The following is a 27,820-nucleotide window of genomic DNA, read 5'->3' on the forward strand; positions in this document are numbered from 1 at the left end:
GTTTAATAAAAGAGCCTAGAAAATATTTTTTTCAAATGTTGTTTCTTGACAGACCCATTAGAATGCTTAGGAAGCGCTTTGAATCTGCAGATCCTGCACTTGACTTCCAACTATCAAAAGTAAAGAAATCCACCAAAGATGGTGGATGAGAAGAGTGCACTGCCCAGCACTGCCCTCGACACAGGACTTACTCAACAGGAACACTGCATCACAGTGAGGCAGGGGACGAGGGAAGTCAATGAGATCAAAACTTGAAGAGTAAATTAATCAGAGGGACAGAGTCAGACGCTTTGAACATAATATGAAAAATGGTATGTCAGAGATGCACCAGCCCCTTGCTGAGGGGTGGGGAGAACAGGAAGAAAGACAGGAAAGTGCAGAGATTTAAATCAGCTTAGAAACTGTGGAAAAGAGAGGGAGGCCGATCCTAACTAACCCGAGTGTGGGGGAAGTTGCTGAGTGAAAAGCAACAAAGCCCCTCAGTCCCAGGGCAGAGGCCTGCGGTGCGGGAGCCATTCTCAAGCTGCTGCAGAAAATCCCCAAGCCATAAAGGAAGTGACTAGTGTGACCCCGCAGCTGCTGGCTGTGGGTCCAGAGCTGCCTGGAGACTGAGACCCGCGCTGCGCCTAGGTGATCCCGTCTGGGACACAGGCAGAGACGCCCTTTTGCAGCTGGCCTCGAGAACACGGGAGGGCCTCAGTAACCAGACGCACCGAGGTACTTGCCTCCAGGTCTGCGGGGACCAGGCCTCTCACTTCAAAAGTGCCCGAGACCCAGACTCCAGCACAGGGTGCGGGCAGGACCTCCAACACCCACCACGATTCCGAGGGCCGCCCAGCACAGCCTCACCTAGCGAAGCTCCCACAAAGCCCCACGCCAGCCCCATGTGCCAGTGCACCTGTCGCCAGCCCGGGCTACTCGTCCTGTGTGCGAGAGGAGGCACGAGAGCCACCGCTGGCACTGGGCTCCATCCTCAGCACCACAGAGAAACACACTTCAACAATAAAGGTGTCGTGTCCATCTGCAACTTAAAAAAGGCACAGCAGTAGGAGCAGTGAACACCCAGGCACCAAACCTGGTCACCCAACACACAAACCCTTCTCCTCATTAACAATTTTTCCAATCCTACCTTTTCCTGTTATTTTACTTTTTCCGATCTGTGTCCTTGATGCATTGATAGGTCTGAAAACATATGTGTATGTATTTATATAACTCTTCTTTCATTTTAATTGCTTGTTTTTTCACTCATTTATCATTTAGTCTAGGTTTAACTTTAGTGTGGTAAATTTTTTTGTAGTTTTGAATAGTTTTAATCTTATTTTTGGTTGCTTACACCTTGGTTTTTGTTCACTCTTTCCCCACTAATAGACAAATTTTCCTGTTACAACATTCTCTTTTTCTGATTACTTGTAGTTATTTTTCACTCCTCCATCTTTATAGCTCTCTTCTGCTCCTGTCCCTGCTTCTCCTATTCACTATTGAATATTTCAAGCTTTCTCCTACCTTCCTACCCAGTCTGCTTCACTTTAGTATCTCCTACCTAACAGAACTGTATGGTTTGCTATTCCAGTCCCATTCCTGTTGTGATTATTAATACAGCAGAAAACACAGTAGACAGCAGCTAATGTCTGTAGATGAGGAAGCAGACACTGAACATTTGTCTTACGGCTGCACATTGGTAGCTAACATTTTCGCTACTCCTTGCTTCTCCTTTCTCTAAGAGGAGCTAGGAAATGCCTGGGACACGTTAAGTTCATAGAGCAGATTCTGCTGCTGAGCAACCTGTACAACTGAGCCAGCTAATAACAAACCTCACTCCCCACATGAACTAGCCCCACTCAAAACTCAACCATAGCTCAACATATAAAAGAGGGAAGAAAAAAACCCCAAACCAACAACCAGAGCCCAAGTAGGAACAACCAGAGGGGGAGGCCTTAGGTCTCATTCTTAGACATTTAATCATACAGCAAAAACAAAGGGGTGGGGCAAAACCAGTCAGAGGTCCCTAGGGAAAAAAGATAACTACACACCAAAGGACACATGTCAAAAGAGGAATGCAAGAGGGACACATCTTGATCATGCAGAAGTCCAAGACCCCCCCCCCATAGTAGGAGGAAACAGGCGACGCCCCACCTGCCCCACCCCAGTCCCACCCAATTCACCATCATCCAGCAAAGGAACCCACAGATAAGAAGGGAACAAAATTCCAGAACTATAAAAAAACTGATTATCAAATTGTTTAATGAACTAAAAGTAGATCCAAGGAACGAATGAAGAGAGCAAATACAGGTGAAAGACCATTTCCCAAATCCTGGAAATAAAAGGCACTAGGAATCAAATCAAAAATTCACTTGAAAGCATCACCAACAGATTACACTGGGTGGCAAAAAGAACTTCAGACCCTGAGGACAGGGTATGTGAACTTGAATAGTCAGTATTCAATTAAGGGGGAAAAAGTAAAAGACCATGATCAGACTACATAAGAACTCTGGGAAAACACCATGAGACTGAAGCAGAGTCACTGGAATGGAAAAGAACACAGAGATACTGGGTAAAGGCATTAAGAACTGCTTTGGTGAGATGAAGCAGAAAACTTTCCTCATCTTAGAATAAAGACAGCCGCGTATAAAAAACACATAAGGGGCTGGGGAGATAGCTCAGTCGGTAGAGTGCTTGCCTTGGAAGCACAAGGCCCTGGGTTCGATCCCCAGCACTGAAAAAAAAAAAAAAAAAAAAAAAAAAAGTCTTCTAAAAAACACATAAATCCTAAATAGACAAGATCATAAAAGAACCTCTTCAACAAACATCATGATCAAAATGCCTAATACAGAAAATAAGGAAAAATATTAAAAGTTGAAGAGAAAAACATCAGTTTACACTTACACGCAAAACAATAAGGCTCATTTCTGACTTCTTAAACAAGATCTTAAAATAAAGGAGAGCCTGGAGTGAGACAGTCCCAGCTTTAAAAGAAAAAAATACCAGCCAAGATTGCTATATTCAGCAAAGGTATTTTCAGAACTGATGAAGAAAAAAAACTTTCATAAGGATAAACTAAAATAGTCACAATCACTAAGCAGCACAACAAAAAATACTTAAAGGTGTACTACATACCGAAGAACCCAAAAACAAATGCAGACTTACCCAAATAGATAAAGCTAACTAGAAGAGAAACTACCTCAATGAAAATAAAGAGCAAATTAAATATAAGAAACAAAACATAACAGCAGGATATAGCAAACAACTATCCATAACAACAATGAATGCAAATGGTCTCAACTCAGCAAAAAAGAGTCACAGGTGGGCAGAACGGATTAAAAACAAGATCCAAATGCTAGCATGGTGGTGCACACCTATAATTCCAGTAGCTCAAGAGGCTGAGGCAAGAGGATCATAAATTCAAAGCCAGCCTCAGACTTAGCAATTCCAAGTCTCAAAATAAAAAATACAATGAGCTGGGGACATAGCTCAGTGACTAAGTGCGCCTGGGTTCAATCCTTGGTAGGCCTCATACCAAAACCAGACAAAGACAACTGGAAGAGAGAAAACTACAGACCAACATCCCTGAGGTACATACATGCAGAAATCCTTAACAAAATATTAGCAAACCACATTAAAAACACAACAAGAAGACAGTATGCCATGATCAAGCTGGTTTTATCCCAGGGGTACAAGCTTGGTTCACAAATCAATACATGAATCAATAAATATAATTCACCACAAAAAGGGAATTAAGGCCAAGAATCATGTAATTATCTCCATATATGCCGAAAAGGCCTTTGATAAAATCCATTCATGTTAAAAATGCTGAAAAAAACTAGGGATAGAAGGAACTTATCTCAACATTATAAAGGCTATATGTGGCAAACCCAAAGCCAATATCCTACTGAAAGGAGAAACTGAAAGTATTTCATCTAAAATTGGGAACAAGACAGGGATGTCCACTTTCACCACTCCTAGTCAATATAGTTCTTAAAACTCCAGCCAGAGAAACTAAGATAAATGTTACAAAGAGGAAAAGAAGTCAAATTATTTCTGTCTGCAACACAGCCAGACCCTGCCTCAAAATTTAAAAAAGTAAAATGGGCTGGGGATGTGCTTGATCACAAAAGCACCACTGGCTCAATTCCCAGTAGAGGGCAGGGGGAGGGGGAGATCAAGAGTCAATAAATTGAATGGAATCAAATTAAAAAGCTCCTGCAGAGCAAAGTAAATGATTGAGTCTATGAAATGAGAGAAAATCTTTGCAAGGTACTCCTCAGAGGGAATTAATATCCAGAATATATAAAGAACTCAAAAAGCTGCTAATACCAAAAAGCAATAACCCAATCAATAAATAAGCAAAAAAAACAAAAAAAACCAAAAACCCCAAAACCAAACCAAAACAAAACAAAACCCTAAATAGACAATTCTCAAAAGAAATGTAAATAATCAATAATTACGATAAAATGATCAGTTTTCCCAGCAACTGGGAAATGTAAATCAAAACTATAAGGAGATTTCATCCCATTCTAGTCAAAATGGAAACCATGAAGAAAACTGCCGGTGAGGACGCAGGGAAAAGGTGCGCTTATACGCGATTGGTGGGGCTGCAAATCAGTATAACCACCCCAGAAAGCACCACAGATTTCTCAAAAACTAGGACTGGAAGCACCAAATGACCCCACTATCCCAGGAAAATCGGTGTACTCTAGTGACAGAGGCACATCAGAGCTTACAGCAGCACAATTCAGAACAGTCAAGTTATAAAACCAGCCCTGGTGCCTCCAACAGATAAATGATTAAGAAAATGTGGTATCTATAAAACATATACACACATGTTCTTTACTCAGCCACAAAGAAGAAAGAATTTATGGTATTTGCTGGTAAATGGATGGAAACAGAATCTCATGCTAAGTAAAATAAGTCAGACCCAGAAAGTCAAGGGTCAAATATTTTCCTTCATATGCAGAAACTAGGACAAAGCAAGGAGAAAGGAGGAGTCCCATAACGTGAAGGAGAAGGGAAGACCAGTGAGGCAGAGGAAGAGCGAGGGGAGGAAAGGGGGACAGAAAAGGAAAATGTGCAAAGAATCTGACAGTGTTCTGTTACGTGTGTGTGCAGATATAGCACAGGGAATTCCTCCTTTATGTCTATCTATAAATCACCAATTAAAAATAAGCTGATAAGTGAATAGAAGGTAGGTAGAATAGAGGCAGGGGACTAGGACGAGAGGAGGGGAGAGAGGAGGGGAGAGGGAGAGAGAGGAGGCACCATGAACTGAAATGGAACAAACCAAACTGCATACGTGTATGATCATGCAACAATGACCAACTATGAGACTGAACTCTGATGCACTAGTAAAAGAACAAAGAGGCAACCAGGAGGAAGACTCCCGGAGCAGAGGTGGGGGACGGGGGGAGAGGGGAGGAAACAGAGGGACTGAAATGGAGCAGACTGCAGCCACCAAGTGTGACCATGCAAAGAAGGAGCCACTCTTACACACAAATGCAGGACACTAATAAGTACCTTAAAAAGTAAAGGAAATGAATGAAAGATAAGGGAATAAATGGACTTTAAGATAGAGGTCACAGTATTTTATACCACAGAACTGCTGTAACTACCACTGATCTAAAGTGAAGAATGTTTACCACCTTGAGAAAGAAGTTCATCCGAAGGGAAGTATCATGACTACTTTCCTGTCTATACTAACAAATGCCCAACCTCCTCTGAAAGTGTGTACCTAAAACACTCATTCGGAGCAGCTTCCAAGAGTTCATCTGCAAAGGAAGGAGGTTTCACACCGATAGTGAATGTGAATTCTGAGGGAAGTCATGCTCACCCAGGAAGAAAAGGTTCCTGTAGTTTTCTAACATCACGTCTCTATACAAACTCTGCTGCAGGGGCTCCAGGCAGTCCCATTCCTCTTGAGAGAAATCAACGATAACATCCCTGAAGGTCAACGGTTCCTGGAAAAAGATAAGTGTATGAGTAGCATACCGACCATGTGATCACTGACAGTTCTTATCTGTTGAGATGTTAGAACTGGCTCTCACAGCAACTGACCTCGGTTACTCAACAATACACTTTTAAACAGTGAGATACTCTAGTATCTAACTCTGAGGAAAGAAGATGACATAAGCAAAAGGAATATATACCACTAAAAAGAACATGCTAAATGGCTCTAAAATAAAATGTAAAACTAAGGCATTAACACAAGAATATACATTTTAACTTCTATGTTTGTATAAGATAAATCACGTATCATTCTCAAATGAGAGTTACACTGAGTTCGAAGAATGCTTCTCAAATTTTAACATGTACAAACGAATTAGAAATTTTACAAAAAAACACAATGATTCAGCAGTTCTGGAACATGATACGGCTTCCTGAGCACACAGCAAGCCCTCCAGTGGTTCCAATGCCAATAATCCAAGGAAAGCCCTTGAAGAGCAATGAAGTAGAATAATAAAGGAAAACTCCATTGATGAATTTGAATTTGAATATTTTAAGAGATTTATGCATTTCATCATAACAGCAAGGAGAAACAACAATCCTTTTGGATCACTGGAAATATATAAATATCACTCTAAGAGATTTTCATATCTTATGTATAAAACCCATAATAACTGATGAGAGGAGTAACACTTTTCATCTTTTAATGATACTTTATCAAACATCCACTAAACGGTGGAATTCGAGTTTTACCCAAATTTATCTGACATACAATTCATAAAAAGGGAACATAAAGGTCAAAATAAGTGTGAATATTAAAAGAATTTTCAGAGCAGGACAATTATAACCGAGGAGTAATGTAAACCTTGAGAGGGCAGCAAAATCAGAATGATCAAATGACATTTACATTTTAGCACACATAAAAAATGGCAACTTTTTATACATTCATTAAAACGACAGAATTTTCCATGTGAACATAAATAAATATGTTCAATTGTGGGAAAAATTATAAATCAATTTGAGGCTGGCTTTTTTATGATATTATTGAGATAGACTGAAGAATAGAAAATAAAGAGCTACAGCTGAGTTGTGTATCTTCTTTTTTTTTCTTCTCTCATTTGTTTTGAGCTGTAACTTAGAACTTAAAAGACGCATGGTGTACATATTCCTGTTTTTATAACTGAAAATGCAGGGGGAGGATGCACATGCAAGGTGGAATGAAACGAAAGCACATGCACTAGGTCTGCCTTAGAGACTCCAGGGAGGAGGCCCTTGTCTCTGGCAGACCAGAGACTCTTCACTCTCCAGAGCAAGCCACACGCCAGGAGATTTTTGTACCAGGGATTGAACCAGGGGCGCTCAACCACTGAGCCGCACACCCAGCCCTTTTTATACTTCATTTAGAGACGGGGTCTCGCTGAGTTGCTGAGGCTGGCTTTGAATCCATGATCCTTCTGCCTCAGCTCCCCAGCTGCTGGGATTACAGATGTGTGCCACTGTGCCCATGCTAATCAGTAGCTTTTCTACACAATAATCTGCTGAAAAAGAAATTAAGAAACCTATTCCATTCAAAATAGCTTTAAAAAGTAAAATGCTCAGGAATAAATCTGACAACAGAAATGAAAGATCTTTACAAGCAAAATTATAGAACACTGAATAAGGCAATAGAAGAGGATGCCAGGAGAAGGGAAGACCTCCAATATTCATGGATAAACAGAATCAGTGAGAGAATTCTACAACTACAGAGCTTCAAAGCAATCCCCACCAAAATACCAATGACATTCTGCTCAGAACTAGAAAAACAACCCTAAAATTCACATGGCCTCCTAAAAAGCCAGGCAAGTGAAGCAATTCTGACCAAGGACAGTAAAGTTGGAGGAACCACAATACCTGACTTCTAATTATGTGACAGAGACACAGTAACAAAACATGATGGTACTGGCGTAAAAACAGCAAGGAGAATGAGAACCGGTGGAACTGAACAGAAAACAGAGTCACATAGCTATAATCATCCGATTACTGAAAAGATCAAAAGGAATAAACATCAGAGAAAAGAAGTCCTCTTTAACAACTGGTGCGGGGAAAATGGGACATTTAGAGAGAAAATACGGAAAAAAAAGACCTCATAGAAAGAAGAGAGAGGAATGAATCTGGAGTGGAATGGAAGGCAACAGAGATACTGGGAGTGGATGTGTGCCTCTGAACATATGCCACAAAGAAACACCACTGTCCTGTGGAATCAATACCCACCCATGAAGACGTATTAAGAGTCCACTGACACCCACTGCTTTTGCCCCAATTCTGGTTCCAATTTCAAGGTGAAAACGTGAAGTTGCAAATCACAGAAAGCTTAAATATAGGTAAGGTGTTATGTTTTCCAGAAGCCAGAAAATGTAGTTCTGACTTATTTTAATTTCCAGTTCCATGAAGACTAATCAAATGACCACGGGTTCACGACAAGTGAATGTTCGTTTAACAGTAAAGTGAATGTGAAAGGTGTGTGGTTTCCAGAGAGAACGGTGAATTAGATCAACAGGGAATGAGACCTGGTCTTAAACAGACATAAAGACAGACATACTACTTGACGTAAACCTGAACACGGAAGACAGCACTAACCATGACCTAAAATAACTTCCAAAGTGTAACAGAGGAAAAGGATACTTAAAAATCATAGCTGGCTTCTGAATTAGGTTTGTAGTTACAGTAGAACTGATAAAAAGTGTTTCTTCTACACATGAAATAAGAAAAATGATGGGGGCTGGGGAGATAGCTCGGTGGTAGAGAGCTTGCCTTGCAAGCACAAGGCCCTGGGTTTGATCCCCAGCACCAAAAAAAAAAAAAAAAAAAAAGGTGGGAAAAAACAAAGAAGGTTAGGTACATAGCTCAGGGGCAGAGTGCTTTCCCAGAACACATGACATCCTGGGTTTCACCCTCAGACTGCAAAAAGGAGTTCAAAATTAAAAATAAATGATATTTTCTGAGTTCGTGCATAATATCATAAGAGACAAACAATCTGGTATTTTGAGAATAGGGAACCCTGAAGAAGACACAGGCTACCATGATTGATTTCTCCAGGAAAACTATGTTAAACTAGAAAAATGAAACCAGTGTTTTGAGCCAGTCCCTGAGAACATGGGCAGGAGGGTGAATGTGAAAGTGAAATCCTCCAGGGTACAGACCAAGGGTCACCACCACCGTGCCTGCTTGTCCTCAGGAACCTCAAAAGCACGTCAGAGAAGACGGGCAAGATCCTGAGGCTCCTTCCCACAGGGAGCTCAAGAGGAGAGATCACCATCCACTGCTACAACTCTGGAGACAGCTCTCACACGTCACCTGCAGAGGAAAACGCCTCATATAACCCGGGCCACAGAGCACTGAGGCAAGGGAATGAGTCACTGTCTAGGTTCAGACACGCACACTTCCACATCCTCCAGCCGTAAACCTGAGAGACAACCGAAAAGTCATCATCAAATAAATGAATTATCTAGTGCTCGGAGGGTAACCACCACAGTGACAAGGTTGATCCCAGTCTAACCTTGTCTAGACTGACACAAACCCCCACACTACAAGTCTAGGGAACACTGCTCATCAAAAAATTTTAAAATGTTTCCCTGAAAACCACTATTCTACACAACGTAGTCTGCCTTCGACAAGTATTTTCAATTGAACTCATATAATTTTGTTCTTATTTTCAATGTTGGCACGGTCATTTGATTTCCTTTTCCTTCCCATAAGAACTTTAGTGTCAGTTAGCTAATTTCAGCAAAGAGATTGACCTAATTACACTGAATTTGCAAAAGCATTTTGGGATACAGTGCTTTTAACTTTAAAATTTTGGTCATTAAATATCAGCTGCTTCTCCATTTGTTTTACATCTTTTTTTCTTTTCACTGGGCAGATCTTGCACATATATTCTTCCATTCACAGTAGTGAATATATATCTTCTTTACATTCACATATATTCTTTACATTCACAGTAGTGAATGTAATCATGTCTTGAAACTGATCATTGCTAGTGTAAAAATCTACATACTTTAAATATAATTTAATACAATTTTATTCACTTTGCAACTAGTGCTTTGTATATGTGCTAATTCTTCAAACATTTCATATGAAGGGGTGGTCAGCACCTCATTAGAGCAGGAGGTGCGAGCCACCTGGGAGAATGAAAAGTCTGAAACAATCAGTAAAAGATAAAGACAAAGACAAAGATCAGATATAAAAAGTGGAGCACCTGGTGGGTCTTCCAGTCCTGACAGGAACGTGAACAACTGAAAAAGGCCCAATTCTCTAGTTAAGGGGAGGTCACCGAAGGCAGGGGTGAGGTTTCAGTGGGAGGAGTCTTGTTTCTCGGTGTGGCAGGGGTCTTGCAGTAAACAGGTTGACTGGCGTTTGGCATGCTACACCCACCTCTGGAGGTGCTGAGCTTGAGCTGTGAGCAGGTCAGGGTGCAGCCTGAAGTGGGTGGTCTCACACCAGGGGGTCTCCACCAGGGGGTTCCCAAGACAGCCCTGTCCCAGCCCATTGGTTCCAACATGCTCAGTTCACACACAGGGTTCATAGATGGCTCCCAGCAATTTTATATGCAGACGATATCATCTATGAAGGCTATTTTGCTTTGTTGCATGTTTAAAATTTCCAGAATATGTCATAGAAGCCATAAAAACATATTTTTCCAATTTAAAGAGTAAAGCACTCAGATTTTCACCATTAAATATAATATTAATTCTAGGTTTTTCATAACTCCCTTTGGTGAAGTGAAAGAATTTCCTTCTAATCCTACTTTGCCATGTATTTTACCATGGACATTTGATTGGTCAAAAGTTTTTCTCTACAAAAATGATTTTCATAAATTTAAAAAATCATGATGTATTACTTGATTGGTCTTGGATATTAAATATGTACTTTTGAGATATCCCTCTTCGTATGGTGTCAAAATCTTTTTTTAATATACTTTTACCTTCAGTTTGCAAGTGCTCTGAATACCTGAGTTTATAACCAGAGTACCCATAGTCTGTAACTTCCTTCCTTGTGCTACTTTTGTTGTGTGGTAAATCTGGCCGTATAGAAAAACTTGATGAATGTTTTTATTGATGAATTTTTTATTGTTGGAAGTGATCTTAAATGATCGGTATTGATTCCTTATTAAATATTTGGCAGAATTCATCAGTGAGGATGCTTGTTGTCAGTCAAGGGGGTTTTTGTTTTTGAGATACGCCCTTCTTCTGTTGCCCAGGTTGCCCTCAACCTCCTGGGCTCATGTCCTTCTTCTGCCTCAGCCTCACAAACAGCTGAGATTACAGATACAAACAGCCATGTTCAGCTTTTGAGCTCCTCATAATAACATTTACAATTGCACTAATTCTTATTTATAGATCTATTTCATATTTCTTCACATATAGGTCAACTGACATATTCTATTTATTCTTCAATTAACATTCAAAACTCATGTATAGTTACAAATTTGCCAGTAGGTTTTAATATTCCATGTTTCTAGACATTTCACAATTGGGATGAAATACTAAGTTGGGAAATGGGGTCTTAGCAATTTGTGAATTCCCCCAGGCCTAGGGATGCCTTTTGAAGGATGCAGAATAGGCAGTGTTTAATACGTACATCTGCACCACGTAAATGAGGAACAGAAGCAAAAGGCAATCAGGATTTTGGCTAGTTTGTTCCTGATTTTGAGTACTTCAGTGATGCTGAGCACTTTTCACATACTGTCAGACATTTTATGTCCTTTTTAGATTTTCACCCATATATGAATTAGGTTATTAGTTTTTTCTCTTTCCTTTTTGATGAGTTATATTCATTTCATTTATTTTGGATTTTAAACTTTTATCAGATATGTGGCTAGCACATATTTTCTTCCAATTCATGACTACTTTTTCATGTCACTGATTCCTTTGCTGGGTAGAAGCATTTTTTTATTTTGCCATAGTCTCACTTACAGACTTGATTGTTCTTTGTACATTTTATCCAAAAACTGTTGCTAAGACCAATGTCTAAGAATTTCCCCCTTTTAATTTTAGAAATTCTGAGCTACCAGGTTATATCACAGTGAGATACCATGACATGCTTGTCAGGATGTTATTTAAATGATAGTAATAACAAATGTTGCAGAAGATATGTGCAACCTATAATGTTGGCAGGAATATGAACTGGCAGCGACATAGAAAACAGTGAGGTCACCAAAAATTAAAAATAGAACTACCCTAAGATCTAAATACTCTTCTGGACACATACACTTATACAATCTGGGATTCTTAAGGAAAACGGAATCAATATACACGTATAAATGTATATGGGAGATGGTAGATTTCACATGTTAATCATACACATCAGCATGATATTTCCATATATGCCTACACATGCATTGATAACACCCAATCACACTTATTCCAACCTCCCCCCACAAGTCCCTAGTAATCAGTACTCTACTTTTAGGTCAACTTTTATTTTAGTTTTCATATGTAAGAGAATATGTGATACTTTGCTTTCTATGTCTGGCTTTCTTTGCTTAGCAATGACATCCCCCATTTCCTTCAATTTTGCTGGAAATAAAAGATTTTATTTTTATTGATGGTCAAATAATAGTCAATTGTGTATATAAACCGTATTTTCTGATGCATATGTTAAAGTGCTTACCTACACCACTAAAGTTACTCTTTATGTGTATTGCAAAGCTGTGTGATATACAACTTTAATTTATACAGCAAAGGGAAGAAATAAATAAGTAAAGAATGAAGGAAATAAGAAAACTAGACCACTTGGCCTAATTTTACCCAACTTTAAAGATGCAATCCAAAACATGAAAAAAATCATGTCTCTATTTTACTCTAATACACAAGAAAATAATATGGCAATTCTATCTGAACCCATCATTCACTGATTTGAGTCTTTAGTAATTATATTAGTTATTTACTATTGTGCAAATAATGAAATAAAACAACGGGGTAATAGAGGGGTGCTCCATAATCCTTCTATAAATTTATACTTTCAGTATTCCAGTTATACGGCCAGAAACCTCTCGAGTTCACTTAATTTATCAATTTTCCTAGAACAACTTATTTAGGTGTGTGTGTGTGTGTGTGTGTGACAGAGATAGTCCTGATGTGTCACTCCTGCCTGGTTCCCGCTCGGAGGAATGCATGGAGTTCTGCCCACACTCCCCAGAGCTCCACTGTCACTGACTCCCTGTCTCTTCGAGCAGGGCCAGCCTGAGTGACCCCAGTGGATATGGGCTTGCTGGTGGAAGGACAACAGGAAAGTGACGCTCGTGTGTAAATGCATGTGTTACAGTTCTGACTTTCGCCCAAGACCGCTCCCTGATGATCGCTTTTCCTACATATGCTCTGCATTGTTCCTATTCTTATATATTCTCTGATCCTAAAAATGACCCTAAGGGACTCTATTCTTCATAACCAAGTAACTCACTTTGATTTTCTCAGAGTCTTCTTCCCTCACATTTTTAAATCCCAAGTCTCCCTTCCCCAGAGTTCTGGCTTCCAGGTCTCATGCAAACAATTATTGTTATACTATCTGGAGAACCTTTCAATACTGAATAACTGCAGGCTTGGGTGAGGCCAAACAGTACTTGGTATTTTACTCTCGAGGATATGGATTATCACTCCCTCAATCACAGCTACTAGAGAAAATGAGGCAAGAGGACCACAATTTTGAAGTTAGCCTCTAGAACGTAGTGAGACCTTGTCTCAAAATAAAATTAAAAAGGGTTGGGGATGTAGCCCAGTGGCAAATCACCTCTGAATTCAATCCCCAGTACTCACCTCCCGCCCCCCCCCGCACCCCCCCACACACACACACAGCAATTCCTTTGTTCTCCTGTGAAATTAAAGGCCTCAGAGACAAAGAAATGAGTCTTGGGGACACTAGGTCTTCCCAAAACAAGCCATGTATTCCAGTTTTTAACGTTCAAGACTTCAAATCTTGAAAACATTATTCCCAAGTGTTTGGCTTTTGATATGACTGTCACTAAAATCGGTTCCTTAATTTTATGTTTGGATTGCTCTCTTCCTGTATACATTAAAAACAATCGCCAGACCAAGCACGGTGGTGCAAACCTGACTCAGCGGCTGGGGAGGTTGAAGGCAGGAGGATCATGAATTCAAAACCAGCCTTAGCAACTTACTGAGGTCCTAAGCAACTTAGCAAGATCCTGTCTCAGAATAAAAATCAAAAGGGCTGGTCATGTGGCTCAGCAGTTAAGCACCCCTGGTTCAATCCAAGTACCAAAGGAGAGAGAAAAAGAGAGAGAGAAAAGGAGGTAATCAGAAGCTTGATAGTGTCAAGGAAGTAAAAACATCACAAAGAGCGTGTGAGTTGGTCTAGAGGAAATTCATGCAGGTTAACTGACTGCTGATTTTGGAAGTCAGGCTCCTGATCACCCATAAAAGGAAAGGAGACAGGAATCCTACCTTCAGGATTGTTGTGAGAACAAACAGGTGTTTCCACACAGCCTTCAGTTTGCCCAGATGTACACACTAACCGGGGATGGGGTCATGCTCAAAGGATGGCTCTTGGAGCCGTTAGAAACCACACAGGTGTTGTATTTAGGACTTTGTGGACCACGGTTAAGGCCCGGTCTGACACAAGCAGCAGGGTCACTGAACACCAAGTAGTCTAACCCAAGATGTGGACAATATGTTGTACAGAGTATATGGCAGCCACTGTGTGCTCACTTGTGCTCAGCTGCCCACAAAATTCAGCCAACAGGGCATCTCTCCACCTTCAGAGAGCAACAAATTGAACAAGAGGGATACGTATTCCTGCTTTGGTATGTCTCAATGCTCCCTCTAAGAAAAATGACAGAGGGACATGCTTCTAGCCAAGCAGTTTTAAAAGCTCGTCCCCCTCAAGACAAAAAAGGGGAGGGGGCGGGACAGATCTACCCTGGGATGTGCTAGCCTAAGCCAGCGCTCTGCACAGCCTCCATGGGAGCCCAGGCGGACAAGCAGGTGCCCATGATCCACAGCAGAGGGACAATGGAACTCAGATCCAGGAGGGAAGGTGGACTCCCTCCCAGGCAGTGGAGAAGGAAGGCATCCACATCGTGGCTGCAGAAGGCGGGAGGTCAGTCATCCCTGGAGGGACTCTGTATCTGTAGCTGGCAGTGGAGAGAGACGGTGCCTGCATAGTGGACGCAGACAGTGGTGTTTGGACATGGATGGGATGCTTCCTCGGTCCCAGTGAGGAGAGGGAAGCAGTGCCCATGGTTTACAACCTTGGGCAGTGGAAACCAGAACCCAGGTGAATCAGCTGAGTGTCTTCATTCATTCACGGACAGCTGTCACTCAGGGGAATGCTTCTGCACCAGAGACCACCCGCTGACAACCCACAATCACAGGACCCATGCTTGCAGATACCACCATGCTCCATGCCACTTTGAAAGAGATGCTGTGGAGGGAACAGGCTCATGGTGAACTGTGGCAATCAGAATCACAGCCCAGAACGCTGCACTCCAAGTGCCTGTCCACAAAAAAGACAGCACTAACACTGCACCCCCGGAGCAGCCAGCTCAGGCCCGACCAAAGGGAACCAGCTAGAGGGAAGCCCACAGCAACCAGGGGAGTGGCTTCCCCGTCCCATCAACTCTGGAGGGATGCAAAGGCCAAGAAAGATGGACACCTTCTAAAGCTCCCAAATCCTGATGAAACCCAAACCAAGTCACAATAAGCTCCACCTCCACCTTGACATGGTTTATTACATAGCTCTTACATCAACTGTGATCACATGTATTTCACACCTCACTGTGACTGGATAGCTGTTGTCCTAGTACCTAACACTATACCCTCAATCCACTTAATTGTACTTCTTCCAGTGTTTCTAAGGATTAACTGAAATAATATATAACAAGTCCTGAAAGAAAATGGGTGCCAAGATGACCATAATCAGCAAAACTATCCTTTGAAACTGAAGATAAAACAAAAACATTAACATGATAAGCACAAACTAAAAGAACTTAACCATTAAGCCTGCACTACAAAAAATACTCAATGAAATATTTCACGCCCACAAAATGAAAAATAAAAAGGAAAACCAGCATAGGCACAAACTGCACTAGAAAAATAGTCAATTAAAGGAGAATCACTTAAGTGTTAGAATTAAATTAAAATGTCAGGAAATAAAAATCATCTCTATATAGTAAAACTAAATGTAAACAGTCTAAATTCTTCAATCAAGAGACACAGATTGCCAGGTATGGTGAGGCACACCTACAATCCCAGAGGCTTGGGAAGCTGAAGCAGTAGGATTGCAGGTTCAAAGCCAACCTCAGCAACTTAGTGAGACCATCTCAAGATAAAAAATAAAAAGGGCTGGGGATATAGCTCAGTGGTTAAGCACCCTTGGGTTCAATCACTGGTATTAAAAAAAAAAAAAGAAAGAAAGAAAGAAATAAAGGACAGAGACTGGCAGACTGGATAAAAAAGCAAGACCCAACAGTATGTTGTTTGCAAGAGACTCGTCTTACCAACAAAGACATTCAAAGACTTAAGGAAAAATGATGGGGAAAAATATGCCACACGGGGCTGGGATTGTGGCTCAGTGGTACAGAGTTTGCCCAGCATGTGTGAGGCGCTGAGCTTGAGTCTCAGCACTACGTTAAAAAAAAAAAAAAAACTAAACAAAAGTATGGTGTCCATCTACAACTAAAAATATTAAAAAACGTGTGTGCGTGCGCATGTGTGTATATGTGTGTATGTGTATATATATATATATATACACATACATATATATATATATCTCACAAATGATAGCCCAAAGCAAGCCAATGTAGTTACTCTGATATCAGATAAAGTGAACTTCAAGTCAAAAATTACTCAGAAGAGACAAAGAAGGTCATTTCATACTGGTTAAGGGAATCATTCAACAAGATACAATGACTGTAAATATTTATGCCCCAAACAGTAGTGCAACCATGTACATAAAGCAAACCCTTTTCAACATTAAGAATCAAAAAGACCACAATACTATAATACTAGGTCATTTCAACACACTTCTCTAACCCCTTGATAGGCTATCCAGATATAAACAAAGTAAAGATCATTTGAAACTAAAAAATACTATTAATCAAATGGACCCAATAGACACTTATAGAGTATTTTATCCAAAAACTGAATTTACTTTCTTAGTAGCACATGGAACATTTTCTAAAATAGATCATTTTATGTTACAAAGCAAATCTTAGCAAATGGGAAAAAAAAGATAATTCCTGTATCCTATCAGATTATAATGGAATCTTTATCAATAAAAAGATAAAAAAAAAAAAACAGAAACCACTTTAACACCTAGAGGTTAAATAATACTCTTTTGAATGTAGAGTCCTGGACTACATAAGAGTCTCTGCTAAATTCTACTAATCTCATTGAAGGAAGAATTAACACCAATTCTTCTCAAATTACTTACTGAAATAGAAAAGGAGGGAACACTACCAAATACAATCTTCAAAAACCATTAACAAAAAAAAAAAAAAAAAAAAAAAAAAAACCATTAACACTCTGCTTCTAACACCAGACAGCACATCCAGGAAAGAAAACTTCAGGCCAATATCCGTGGAGAGCACAGACGCACAAACCCTTTTTTCTGGTACCGGGCTGGACCCCGGGTGCTCAACGAGCAAGTCACATCCCCCTTATTTTTCATGTTGAGACAGGGCCTGGCTGAGTTGCTGAGGCTGGCTTTCAACTCCGGATCTCCCACCTCCGCGTCCCAGCGGCTGAGATCACAGGCGTGCGCCCCACGCCCGGCACCGCGCTTCTTCATGAACTTGATGCAAACTGCACTGAGGGCACAGAAAGAGGGGGCGCGCCGCGACCGCAGCTCGGAGCTCCGGCACGCGCAGCGCCAGCACCGAGTCCTCCCCGCTCGGCGCGCACACAGCAGACTGCGCCACCGCGCGGGCGCAGCGCGCTGCCCGAGGCAGCCTGGGTGCGCCTAGCTCCCCCTCACCCGCCCGCCGACTGTGACTCGCCAGCTCCCCTCCGGCACCCTCGGGGCTCCAGCGAGGCTCTGCGCTTCAGCGGCGGGGGGCTGCGCGGCGAGGCCTCCCCGGCCTTCTGGAGACCCGAGCGGGACTGCGCGGCGAGGCCTCCCCGCCTTCTGGAGACCCGAGCGGGACTGCGCGGCGAGGCCTCCCCGCCTTCTGGAGACCCGAGCGGGGCTGCGCGGCGAGGCCTCCCTGGACTTCTGGAGACCCGAGTGGGGCTGCGCGGCGAGGCCTCCCCGGCCTTCTGGAGACCCGAGTGGGGCTGCGCAGCGAGGCCTCCCTGGCCTTCTGGAGACCTGAGGGGCGCAGCCGGGCGAGGCCTCCCCGGCCTCTGGAGACCCGAGGGGCGCAGCGGGGCGAGGCCTCCCCGGCCTCTGGAGACCCGAGCGGCACTGTGCGCGCCCACGGAACAGGGAGCCAAGAGGCGCAGGCCAACAGCCGCGTCCTGACAACGCCACCCACAGGAAGCGTTTCATTCCCAAAAAACAGCCTGTTTCTCTTCTTCCTGTTACTGGTGGTTCGGAACATTAGATATTTTTTCCATGGGTCAAAAGGCACCAAGGTATAAGATGGCAAGTGGAAAAATAGGGGACAGAAATCAGGTATTGGTTGTTTTTCCATTTTCATTTGTGTGTGTTTTTAATATAAATGCGGGGACATAAAGCATTAATGCAAGTCAAAATGTTTCCGCAACAAGTTTCAGCAGTTCAATTTTATAACAATTATAAATAACTTAGATTCCTGGACAATGCCAGCATTTTGATTTTTTTAAGCAAGTAAATTTCTTATTGATGGCAACAGTAGACTCCATCTATTCACTATAATTTTCTGAGTTGTCTTACATGCAAATTCATGTTTTTAATAATGTCTGTATTCTGTTGTGTTGTTCCTGTAAGTCTACTATTAAAATACATTATTAAAGTTTTAAAAAAAAGTGTGCCATGATCAAGTGGGTTTTGTCATAGGAATGCATGGTTAGTTCACCATACACAAATCAATAAATGTAATACACCACATCAATTGTGAGAAGGACAAGAATTATGATTATCTCAATAGATGCAGAAAACATCTGACAAAGACCAGCAGCCATTCATGTACACAACACTAGAAAAACTAGGGATAGAATAAATAATGCTGAATGGAGAAAAACGAAAAGCATTTCCTTTATTAAAAAAAAAAAAGGATGTCTGTTCTCACCACTCCTATTCGACAGAGTCCTTGAAACTCTAGCCAGAGCACTCAGGCAAGAAAAGAAAATTAAAGGTATAAATAGGAAAAAGTCAAACTATCTCTGTTTGCTGATGATATATTTAGAAGATGCAAAAAAAAAAAAAAAAAAAAAAAAAAAAAACTCCACCAGAAGACTTCTAGAGCAGATAAACAATTTAGTTAAGAAGGATACAAAAGCAACATCCATCAATCATTTTTTGACACTCCAATAATGAATCTACTGAAAAAGAAATTAGAAAAACTACCCCATTCACAATAACCTCAAAAACAATAAAATATTTGTGAATTAATCTAAGGAAAGAGATGAAAACTCTACATGAAAAGCATAGAACACTGAGGAAACAGAAGTAGGCCTTAGAAGATGTTCCTGAATGGGCAGAATCAACCCTGTCAAAACAGCCACACTACCAAAAGCACTACCAGATTCAATGCAATCCCTACCAAAATTCCAGAGAACTAGAAAACAACAGTTCTGAAATTCATTTGGAAGAAGCAAGCCAAAACAAAACAAAGCAATTCTGAGCAAGAAGAGGTCTGCTGGGAATGCAAAAATACTGATCTCCAACGTGCTGGAACATGGCATTGGTATACACTGGCACCAAAACAGACGGGACAGTCTCGTGGAACTAAAGACACACAGACAAACCCACAGAGATACAGAAACCTGATGCTTGGCAAAGGTGCCAAAACACATGCTGGAGAAAAGATAGCCTTTTCAACAAATGATGCTGAGAAAGCTAAACATCCATAAGCAGAGGAATGAAAGTCGCCCTCTCTGTCACCCTGCGCAAGTCAACTCAGAGTGGAACAAAGGCCTAGGAATCAGGACAGAAATTCTGCAACTACTAAAAGAAAACATGCTCAACACTACAACATACCGACACAAGCATCAACTTCCTTAACAAAACTTCTAACGCTTAAGAAATAAAAATAAGAATCAAAGAGTGGGATGGTGTCAAGTTAAAAAACTTTTGCACAGCAAAACAAACAAGAGCATGAAGAGCAAGCGTCCAGAATGGGAAAAGTCTTTGTCACCTGCTCCTCAGATAGAGGATTAATGTCTAGAATATAAAAAGAACTGGAAAAACTTAAGAGCAAGAAAACAAACAACCAATTAATGGACAAACTAAATAGACAATTCCCCAACAAGAAATACAAATGGCCAGTAAATATATGAAAAAAAAGGGGCCAACATCTCTAGCAATCAGAAATGCATATCAAGGGGCTGGGGAGATAGCTCAGTCGGTAAAGTGCTTGCCTTGTAAGCACAAGGCCCTGAGTTCGATCCCCAGCACCCCAAAAAAAAAAAAAAAAAAAAAAAAAATGCATATCAAAACTACACTAAGACTTCATCTCACTCCAACTGCATGGCTATTATCAAGAATAAAAATACTAATAAATGCAGACAAGGATAGGGAAAGGGTATACTCATATGTTGCTGGTGGGACTACAAATTAGTAAAATCACTCTGGAAAAGAGTATACAGACTCCTCAGAACCTGGGAATGAGCCACCATGTGGCCCAGCCATCCCATCTTTGGAACACATACAAAAGGTCTAAATCAGCATACTACAGGGATGCGGCCACACCCGAGTTTCTGGCAGTGCGATTCACACTAGCCAAGCACAGGTGCCCACCAGCAGATGGATGCATCTAGAAAACGTGGGATACACACACAGTGGAGGGTTGCTCAGCCATAGAAGAGAATGAAATAAGGTATTTGCCAGGAAGTAGATGGAAATGGAGAACATCATGCTGAGTGAAATTAGCCAGACCCAGAAAGTCAAAGGTCAGACATTTTCTCTGATATGCAAAAGCTAAAACAAAATAGGAAAAATAAGTAAAAGGGGGAGGGAATTCCATGACAATAGAAGAGACATCAGCAGAGTAGAGGAATGAGGACTGAAGGGAAGGCAGGAAGGATTCAAAAAAGGAAAAACAGTGGATTAAGTTTCATCAAAATTCCCAATGCACATATAAGCGTATGTCACAGGGAATCTCACCTTCATTTCTATCCCCAGGGCACTAATTTAAATATATCTATAAATACATGAAAGATCAGTAGACTAGAGGAGAGGGAACAGTGGAAGAGGAAAGATACGAGGAAGTAGTGAGGACTGAATTAGAGAAAAGTATATCTCGTGCTTGTGTCATTATGTCAAAATGAACCCTAATATTATGTGTAACTAAAGTGAGCTAATGAACAAAAATAAATACTCATTCTTTACTAACTTGTGAAAATGAAATGAGATCTGTACGTACAAGTCCTGATACTGTGGGTAGGAGAAAAGTACATGTCATTTTTGCTTTCTTACATCATTACCAATATTCTAACCAAGGTCGCTGGCCAAATAGATAACTATTATTAAAAAATAGTAAGATTTGGTCCTCTCATCCCATACTAAAGGTCCGCGTATTTAAAACAAAAAAATATTTTCAGCGAAAAACTCTGTTACTATACTATTAAAAAATATTCTTACATTGAATATTTTAAGAGCATCGAATTTAAAAAAAATTTTAAAAAGGGTAACGGATTTTTGTATAAAACTTCATCTGAATTAGTAGATTCCATGTCAAATGCTACTACCAAAAGTGCATGAAGGTAAGAAAGAGTGGGGAGTGTCTGTGGTGCCCATTTCCAGAGAGCGCTTATAGTGGACAATTATGAGGTACTAGATGCTTGTAAGAAAAAAATTAACATCTTAACAAGGAAAAGCACTGCCGAGAGATTTCAAACATACTTTACAAAGAAAAAAATTCAAAAGACAAGTGGACATACGGACACACACGTGAATCAACACAGCTGAGAGAAGTCAACTTTCAAGATGCACAGAACACTGCACCCTCACCAGGAGGTAAACACAGTAACAAAGGAAAACACGAAGCAGAAGCATTGACTCAGAGATTAACAACTGCAAAGGAGGTAAGCAGTGGACCTGTGACGTGCTGGGTCTGCTCTGGCCATGGTCCAGTACTGCCCACTCGGGCACACCTGGGCACCAGCCCTGCCACCCCTAGGCAGAACAGAAATGCACCAGAAGATGCCACGAGAAAGCTGCAGTGGGCCAGTCTCCCTGCTGCCTCGGTCACCCTCTGGGTCCCTGGCCTCCGTCCAGGCTCCAGGACCCGGGCCCCTGGCCAGCGCTGGACGTGGCACATGTTAGAGAGGAGGCTGGAGCCACGGGAGAACTGACTGCAGAACCCGAGGGCACAATAGGCGTGGGGAAGGCGGCAAGGTGGGCAGTGAGGCTGCAGTGCAGAGGGAGGACACAGGGAGAGTGACAAACACCTCCAGGTGGAGAGGAGCAGGCAGCATGGACGCAGGCGGGGAAGGGAGAACAGGGTGACAGGGCTGAGCTGGAGGACGAGGTGCCCCAAGGTGCAGAGGACAGAAGATGGGGTGGCAGCACGAGCCCGGCAACGCACTGGGGCGGGCCCCTCGGGGACGGGCAGGGGACAGTTGATGGTGGGAAGCTTCACCTGGCTCTCTCCTCTGCCACTTTCCTCCTCCTCCCAGGACACTGCCCCTCACCCTGGCTCTGCCACTGCTGACCCTTACCCTGCTCCATCCGGGTCCCCTGCTGGGCCTGCTTCCCCCCCTCCCCTTGCTTGCTCCTCCCCCTGCCCACCTAGACCACAGTCCTTTCTTCCCCTTGGCCAGCCTCTCCTGCCCACTCTGCTCCCAGCCTCACATCCCACCCCATCCCTCTCCTGCCTGATCCCCAGCTCTCTCTCAGACCCCTCCCCTTGGACAGCAGTAGGCCAGGTGGGACCCAGGTGGGAGCTGCCCACAGCTGCCCCCTCCAACTTCCCTTTAGGTGAAATTTAATGAAAAGTTGTCACACTTCTGTTTTCCTTGTTTTAAAGAACACTCTAAGAGTACTAGTTAAAACAGAAAGTAGTAGTTATCTCTAACAGGTAGTAGTTAGTAACAAGCAGTGGAAGGCACAGTAAGGTCACCGGTTCACTTTAAATCTCTCTGAAATTGTTCTGCGCTACCTGGTAGATGAGTGAGTAACACCTAACCTGTGAACAAACACCGGCACAGGGACCTAGAGAGTAAGAAACAGAAACAAGAGCAGCTGGCTGGGCGCGAGCTGGGGAAGTACATCGATAAGCAGGACTGATGGACCGTCTATGGACAGGGCCCACCCAGGCCAGGGTCCAGCTAGGAGTGACGGCACAGGGGCCGCCACATGTCTTGGAAGGGAGGATTCTTTAGTAACATGCACTAAGGTAAGTGCTGACTGGCCTCTGACCCCCAAACCCACACTACTATGGGAAGATCTGTAGATAAAGCTCCTGAATAGGATGGCCACCGTGACCATTAAAAACCCCGTCCCTGCATGAAGGAGGAGTGGAACACTGACTGGCGATGAGTGCACCAGGTGGACCCCCGTTCTCAGGGGTCATCCAGGGCAGGAGGCCTGAAGCAGCTGCTTCCCTCTCCCCCTGCTGAGACCCCGCCTCCCAGGAGTGCTCGCTACCTGAGCCTCCCCTTGCTGTTCTTCGTTACTTCCACCTAAGTGGCTCTTATAATAATGTGCTCTTGAGTGCCTTTTGGTGTCTGACTTTAAGTTTTCTTTCATGGGAACACAAGCAAAATATAAAACGTTCAACAGCTTTTTGTTTTGTTTTGTTTCAACAAACATGAGAGTTATGGGGCAGATGAGGTGGTCTATGCCTGCAATACCATTCACTTGTGAGGCCAAGGCAGGAGGATTGCAATAGCAAGGCCAGCCTGGACAAACGAGTGAGGTCCTGCCCCAATATATAAAAGGGCTGGGGATGCAGTTCAGTGGAAGAACACTCTTGGTTTCAATCCCAAGATTCACACAAAAATTTACTTATTTTCAAAGTTACACAAAAGGACATGTTTAAAAATGTACAAATTGTACAACATTCAAATAAAAACTCCATCCATCAAATGATACCACTAAATGGTACAAAGGAAGTGACAGAGGGAAAAATTAATTACTTCACATATAACCAAACTTTTAATAAGGAAGAGAGAGATCCCAAAACAAAGGCAGGCAGGAGATTGCATAGTCACTTTTTATGAAATATCTGTGTTCAAGAATCACAAAAAGCTCAACATCTTTAGAAATTAAATAAATAAAAAGTAAAATTAAATACTGTTGATGAAGATGTGGAACAAACGAATTCTCATGAAATACCAATGGAGTGAAGGAAGGCAATCATACTCCCCAGCAGGAGCGTATACTGACAGGAACATCTGCAGAGGTGAGCCTTGATCACACAAGAGGAGCACCAGCACTGGGGGGACATCCGGAGTCAGGGGTGAGGAAGAGAGAGCCGCAGGGAAGAAAAATGATCCACTTCAACAAACAGCGAAGAACACCACTGAAGTATCACACAGATGCCACATTCATGCGAGACTTCACATGTATACATGTTTTAAAGAAAATACGTAGAATTTATAAGAAAATAAAAATTTCCAGAAGTACTTGAAAAACTAAATTACACACACCATGTAGATAAAACTCATCATTAAAAAGATAATCATTTTCCCCAAATTAATCTATAGTATAGTCTCATTAAAATTTCACCATGCTTATCTTTTAGTGGAAAAAGAGATTAATGCAAGTTTTTTTCTGAAATGCAACTGGTAGTAAAGCGTAAAACAGTCCCCAAAACCACTGATTTCTAACAGCAAATGAAGTAGCTAATATAACGAGACACTAATGTATAATATGAAACTATAATATTGTAATAATAAAGACCAAGGAAACATAATACAAACAAATCCATGTATATGCAAACATTTTTGTATTGTTAAAAGTAATAGAAAAGTCTATATAAATCCAACCATATGAAGAACATTAGATGTACATAGATAAATTACCAAATCTGAAAGTAGCTGTTTGGCTGGGAAGCACTTCACTGTTAGAGAGCATGTGCAGAATTGAAAGGTCCCGGGTTTAAAGGCCAGCACCACAAATAAAAGGCTTTTCTTACGCGGATTATTTTGGAAACAGAATGAGACACCTGACTTTCCCTCCACCTGTGGTTACACTGAATAGATGCTCATGCTTTGGGTCCCTTTGGGACAGTCACACATGAGTTTAAGACTCAGGTCCATTGGACAACTGAGAAAACATGTACTTTCAAATGAGTAGGAAAAGCTGGGGTACACTGGCCATGGGGGTACCCTGCAAAATGGCCCATATCATCGGGACTGGATGGGAGACTGGGACCACACACACCCTAACTCAAGTTTCTGTGGTTTGCATTTTAATTTATATAGTGCTGGGAGAATAACTTAAGTATCAAAAGGTGGTGATTTTCTAGGGTCATGCAAGTACTTCCTGGGCTTCATCACCTGGGATCAGGGCAGAGGAGTTCAAACTCAAAGTCTAAGTTTATCCTTGGAAGGTATCTGTCAGCATAGTCTGCCAAATGCTGCTGCTGACAGTTGAATTTCTATCTATCTTGCTTAACAGATTTAACAGGAGAAAGCACCATAAACCACTGACTGCCTGAGACAGAGTTCAGCATTTGCATCCTAAACCTCCAACCTCCAGACCAAAGATGACTGGGCATGTCCAAATCTCCGCAGATTAAAAACAAATGCATTTGCTGTTTTGCAAGAATTTCCATGAGCTATAATTCCCAGGAGTAATGCAGGAAAGATGTTGGAAATCACAGATCCCTCTTTATACTCTTCCAGGGGCTTTCTGACAGCTTGGATTCTAACAGATTTGTTTCAAGAATTACACAAGTCAAAGAGCAGACCTCCTGCAGCCTGAGCACAGGTGTTAGAAAGGCTATTACAAAAAAAAAAGAAAGAAAAAAGAAAGAAAGATAACAAGTACTCCAGAGTACATGGATATAGATAAAAGGAAACCCGTGCACGACTGCTGGTGAGAATACAAAGTTAGTACAGCTGTTTTTGTAAACAGTATGAATGTTCTTCAAAAAATTAAAAATAGGCCAGGCGCGGTGGCGCACGCCCATAATCCCAGCGGCTTAGGAGGCTGAGGCAGGAGGACGCGAGTTCAAAGTCAGCCACAGCAATTTAGAGAGGCCCTGAGCAATTTGGCGAGACCCTGTCTCTAAATAAAATATAAGAAGGGCTGGGGTGAGGCTCGGCGGTCCAGCGCCCTGGGCTGGATCCCCGCACCCAACCCGCACGGCCGGCCGCCCGCCCCTCGGGAGGACCCGGGTCCCCACCGCGCCGCCTCGCAATGGGGCGGAGGCTGAGCCCCGCCCGCCGAGGCCCGGGCGGGTGCCGCAGGGCTGGGCCCCGCGCGGCCGGGGACAGGCTCCGAGGGCGCCGTGCCGACCTCCGCCTCGCGGCCCGGCCGAGGGCCTACGGGCTGAGCCGCCCAGCAGCGCTCGGGCGGAGGCAGGAGAGGACGCGACTCCGCCATTTCCAGCGCCGCCGCCGCCGACTGCGAGCCGCCGCGCCCGGTCTCCGCACACTCACCATTTCCGGGCCTTCGGGGCGACCGGCCTTCCCCCGCGGACCTGCGGCACCTGGCAGCAGAGACACCGGCCCGCCGAGCGCGCCAGAGCAGCCCAGACGCCGATCTGAAGAATGGCGGGGCCCCGAGACAAAGGCGCACCCGACGTGGGGGCCCGCCCCCTCCTCGCTGCGGATGTTCCGGATTGGACGGGTCTCGCCCACTCGCCTCTGATTGGACGGCGCCTCAGGCCCCGCCCCCCGCCGCCCAGCCTAGCGCGCCCACCGGCTGAGTGACAGCGGCTTGCATCCAACCCAGGAGTGACCCAGGCCAGAATGGCAGCTCGGCCCTTCTCGGCTTCGACTTGCTTTCCTTTTGGCAGCTGGGGGTCGAGGCCAGGAGCGCTCCATCACTGAACCACAGCCCCACGCCCTTCGGTGTTTATTTTGCGACAAGGTGTCACTAACTTGCGCAGGCTGGCCGCAAACCCTCCCACCTCAGTCTCAAGCGGCTGCAATTGCGGGCATGCCCCACCACACCTATTTTTGTTTTATTTTTGAATTGCTGGAAATTGAACAAAGAGGTTCTCGGCGACAGCTTTTCTAAACAGGGTTTCCTTGCAGTAGTGGGATCTAAGCAAGGGGGACATTTATATTTGACCTTATGCAGTCTTATCATTTTATGAAATAAAAGCATATATATTATTCATAAGTAGAAATTATATAATGACAATTTACTTTAAGTTTTTATTTATGGCCCTGGGGTTGTAGCTCAGTGGTAGAGCGCTTGTCTAGCACGTGTGAGGCACTGGGTTCGATCCTCAGCACCACATAAAAATAAATAAAGGTATTGTGTCTGCCTACAACTAAAAAAAAAAAATTTAACTTTTCTATGTCTGGTCTTGTGAGGAGGCAGCTTAAAAGTTGAACTGGGAAGCAATCCCTTAAAGCAGCAATTTCCAGCACAGAAAAAAATGTGAGCACAAATGTAAATTTAAATTTTCTATTATTCACATGAGTGATTAAAAATAACAGGTCAAGTGAATTTTAACAACTTAAAATGACATATTCAGGACATTATCATATATGACCAATATAAAATGTCTGATGAAGTAAGTACATATTTGGAACCACATCCTCAGAACTCACTTTCTACTTTAGGCCTGTGGGACCTGTCAGTTCACGGCAGCCACACTCCAGGTTTGGGAGCTGTGGCTCCTCTG

The 27,820-nt window shown here is 42.8% G+C and overlaps 1 protein-coding gene across 1 annotated transcript in view; it reads right to left on the reverse strand.

Annotated features, from left to right (window-relative positions):
* Window positions 1-26,775, reverse strand: part of LOC124965197 (zinc finger protein 345-like) — a 36,241-nt gene extending 9,466 nt beyond the window's left edge. The window contains exons 1-2 of the mRNA XM_047525885.1: window positions 26,622-26,775; window positions 5,822-5,948 (exon numbers count right to left, since the gene is read on the reverse strand). Coding sequence (XP_047381841.1) covers window positions 5,822-5,948; window positions 26,622-26,624 — 130 coding nt within the window. The 5' untranslated portion in view covers window positions 26,625-26,775. The remainder of the gene's footprint in view (window positions 1-5,821; window positions 5,949-26,621) is intronic.
* Window positions 26,776-27,820: the final 1,045 nt, after the last annotated feature.

This window comes from Sciurus carolinensis, chromosome 15 (genome assembly GCF_902686445.1).
Source record: "Sciurus carolinensis chromosome 15, mSciCar1.2, whole genome shotgun sequence".
Lineage (NCBI taxonomy): Eukaryota > Metazoa > Chordata > Mammalia > Rodentia > Sciuridae > Sciurus > Sciurus carolinensis.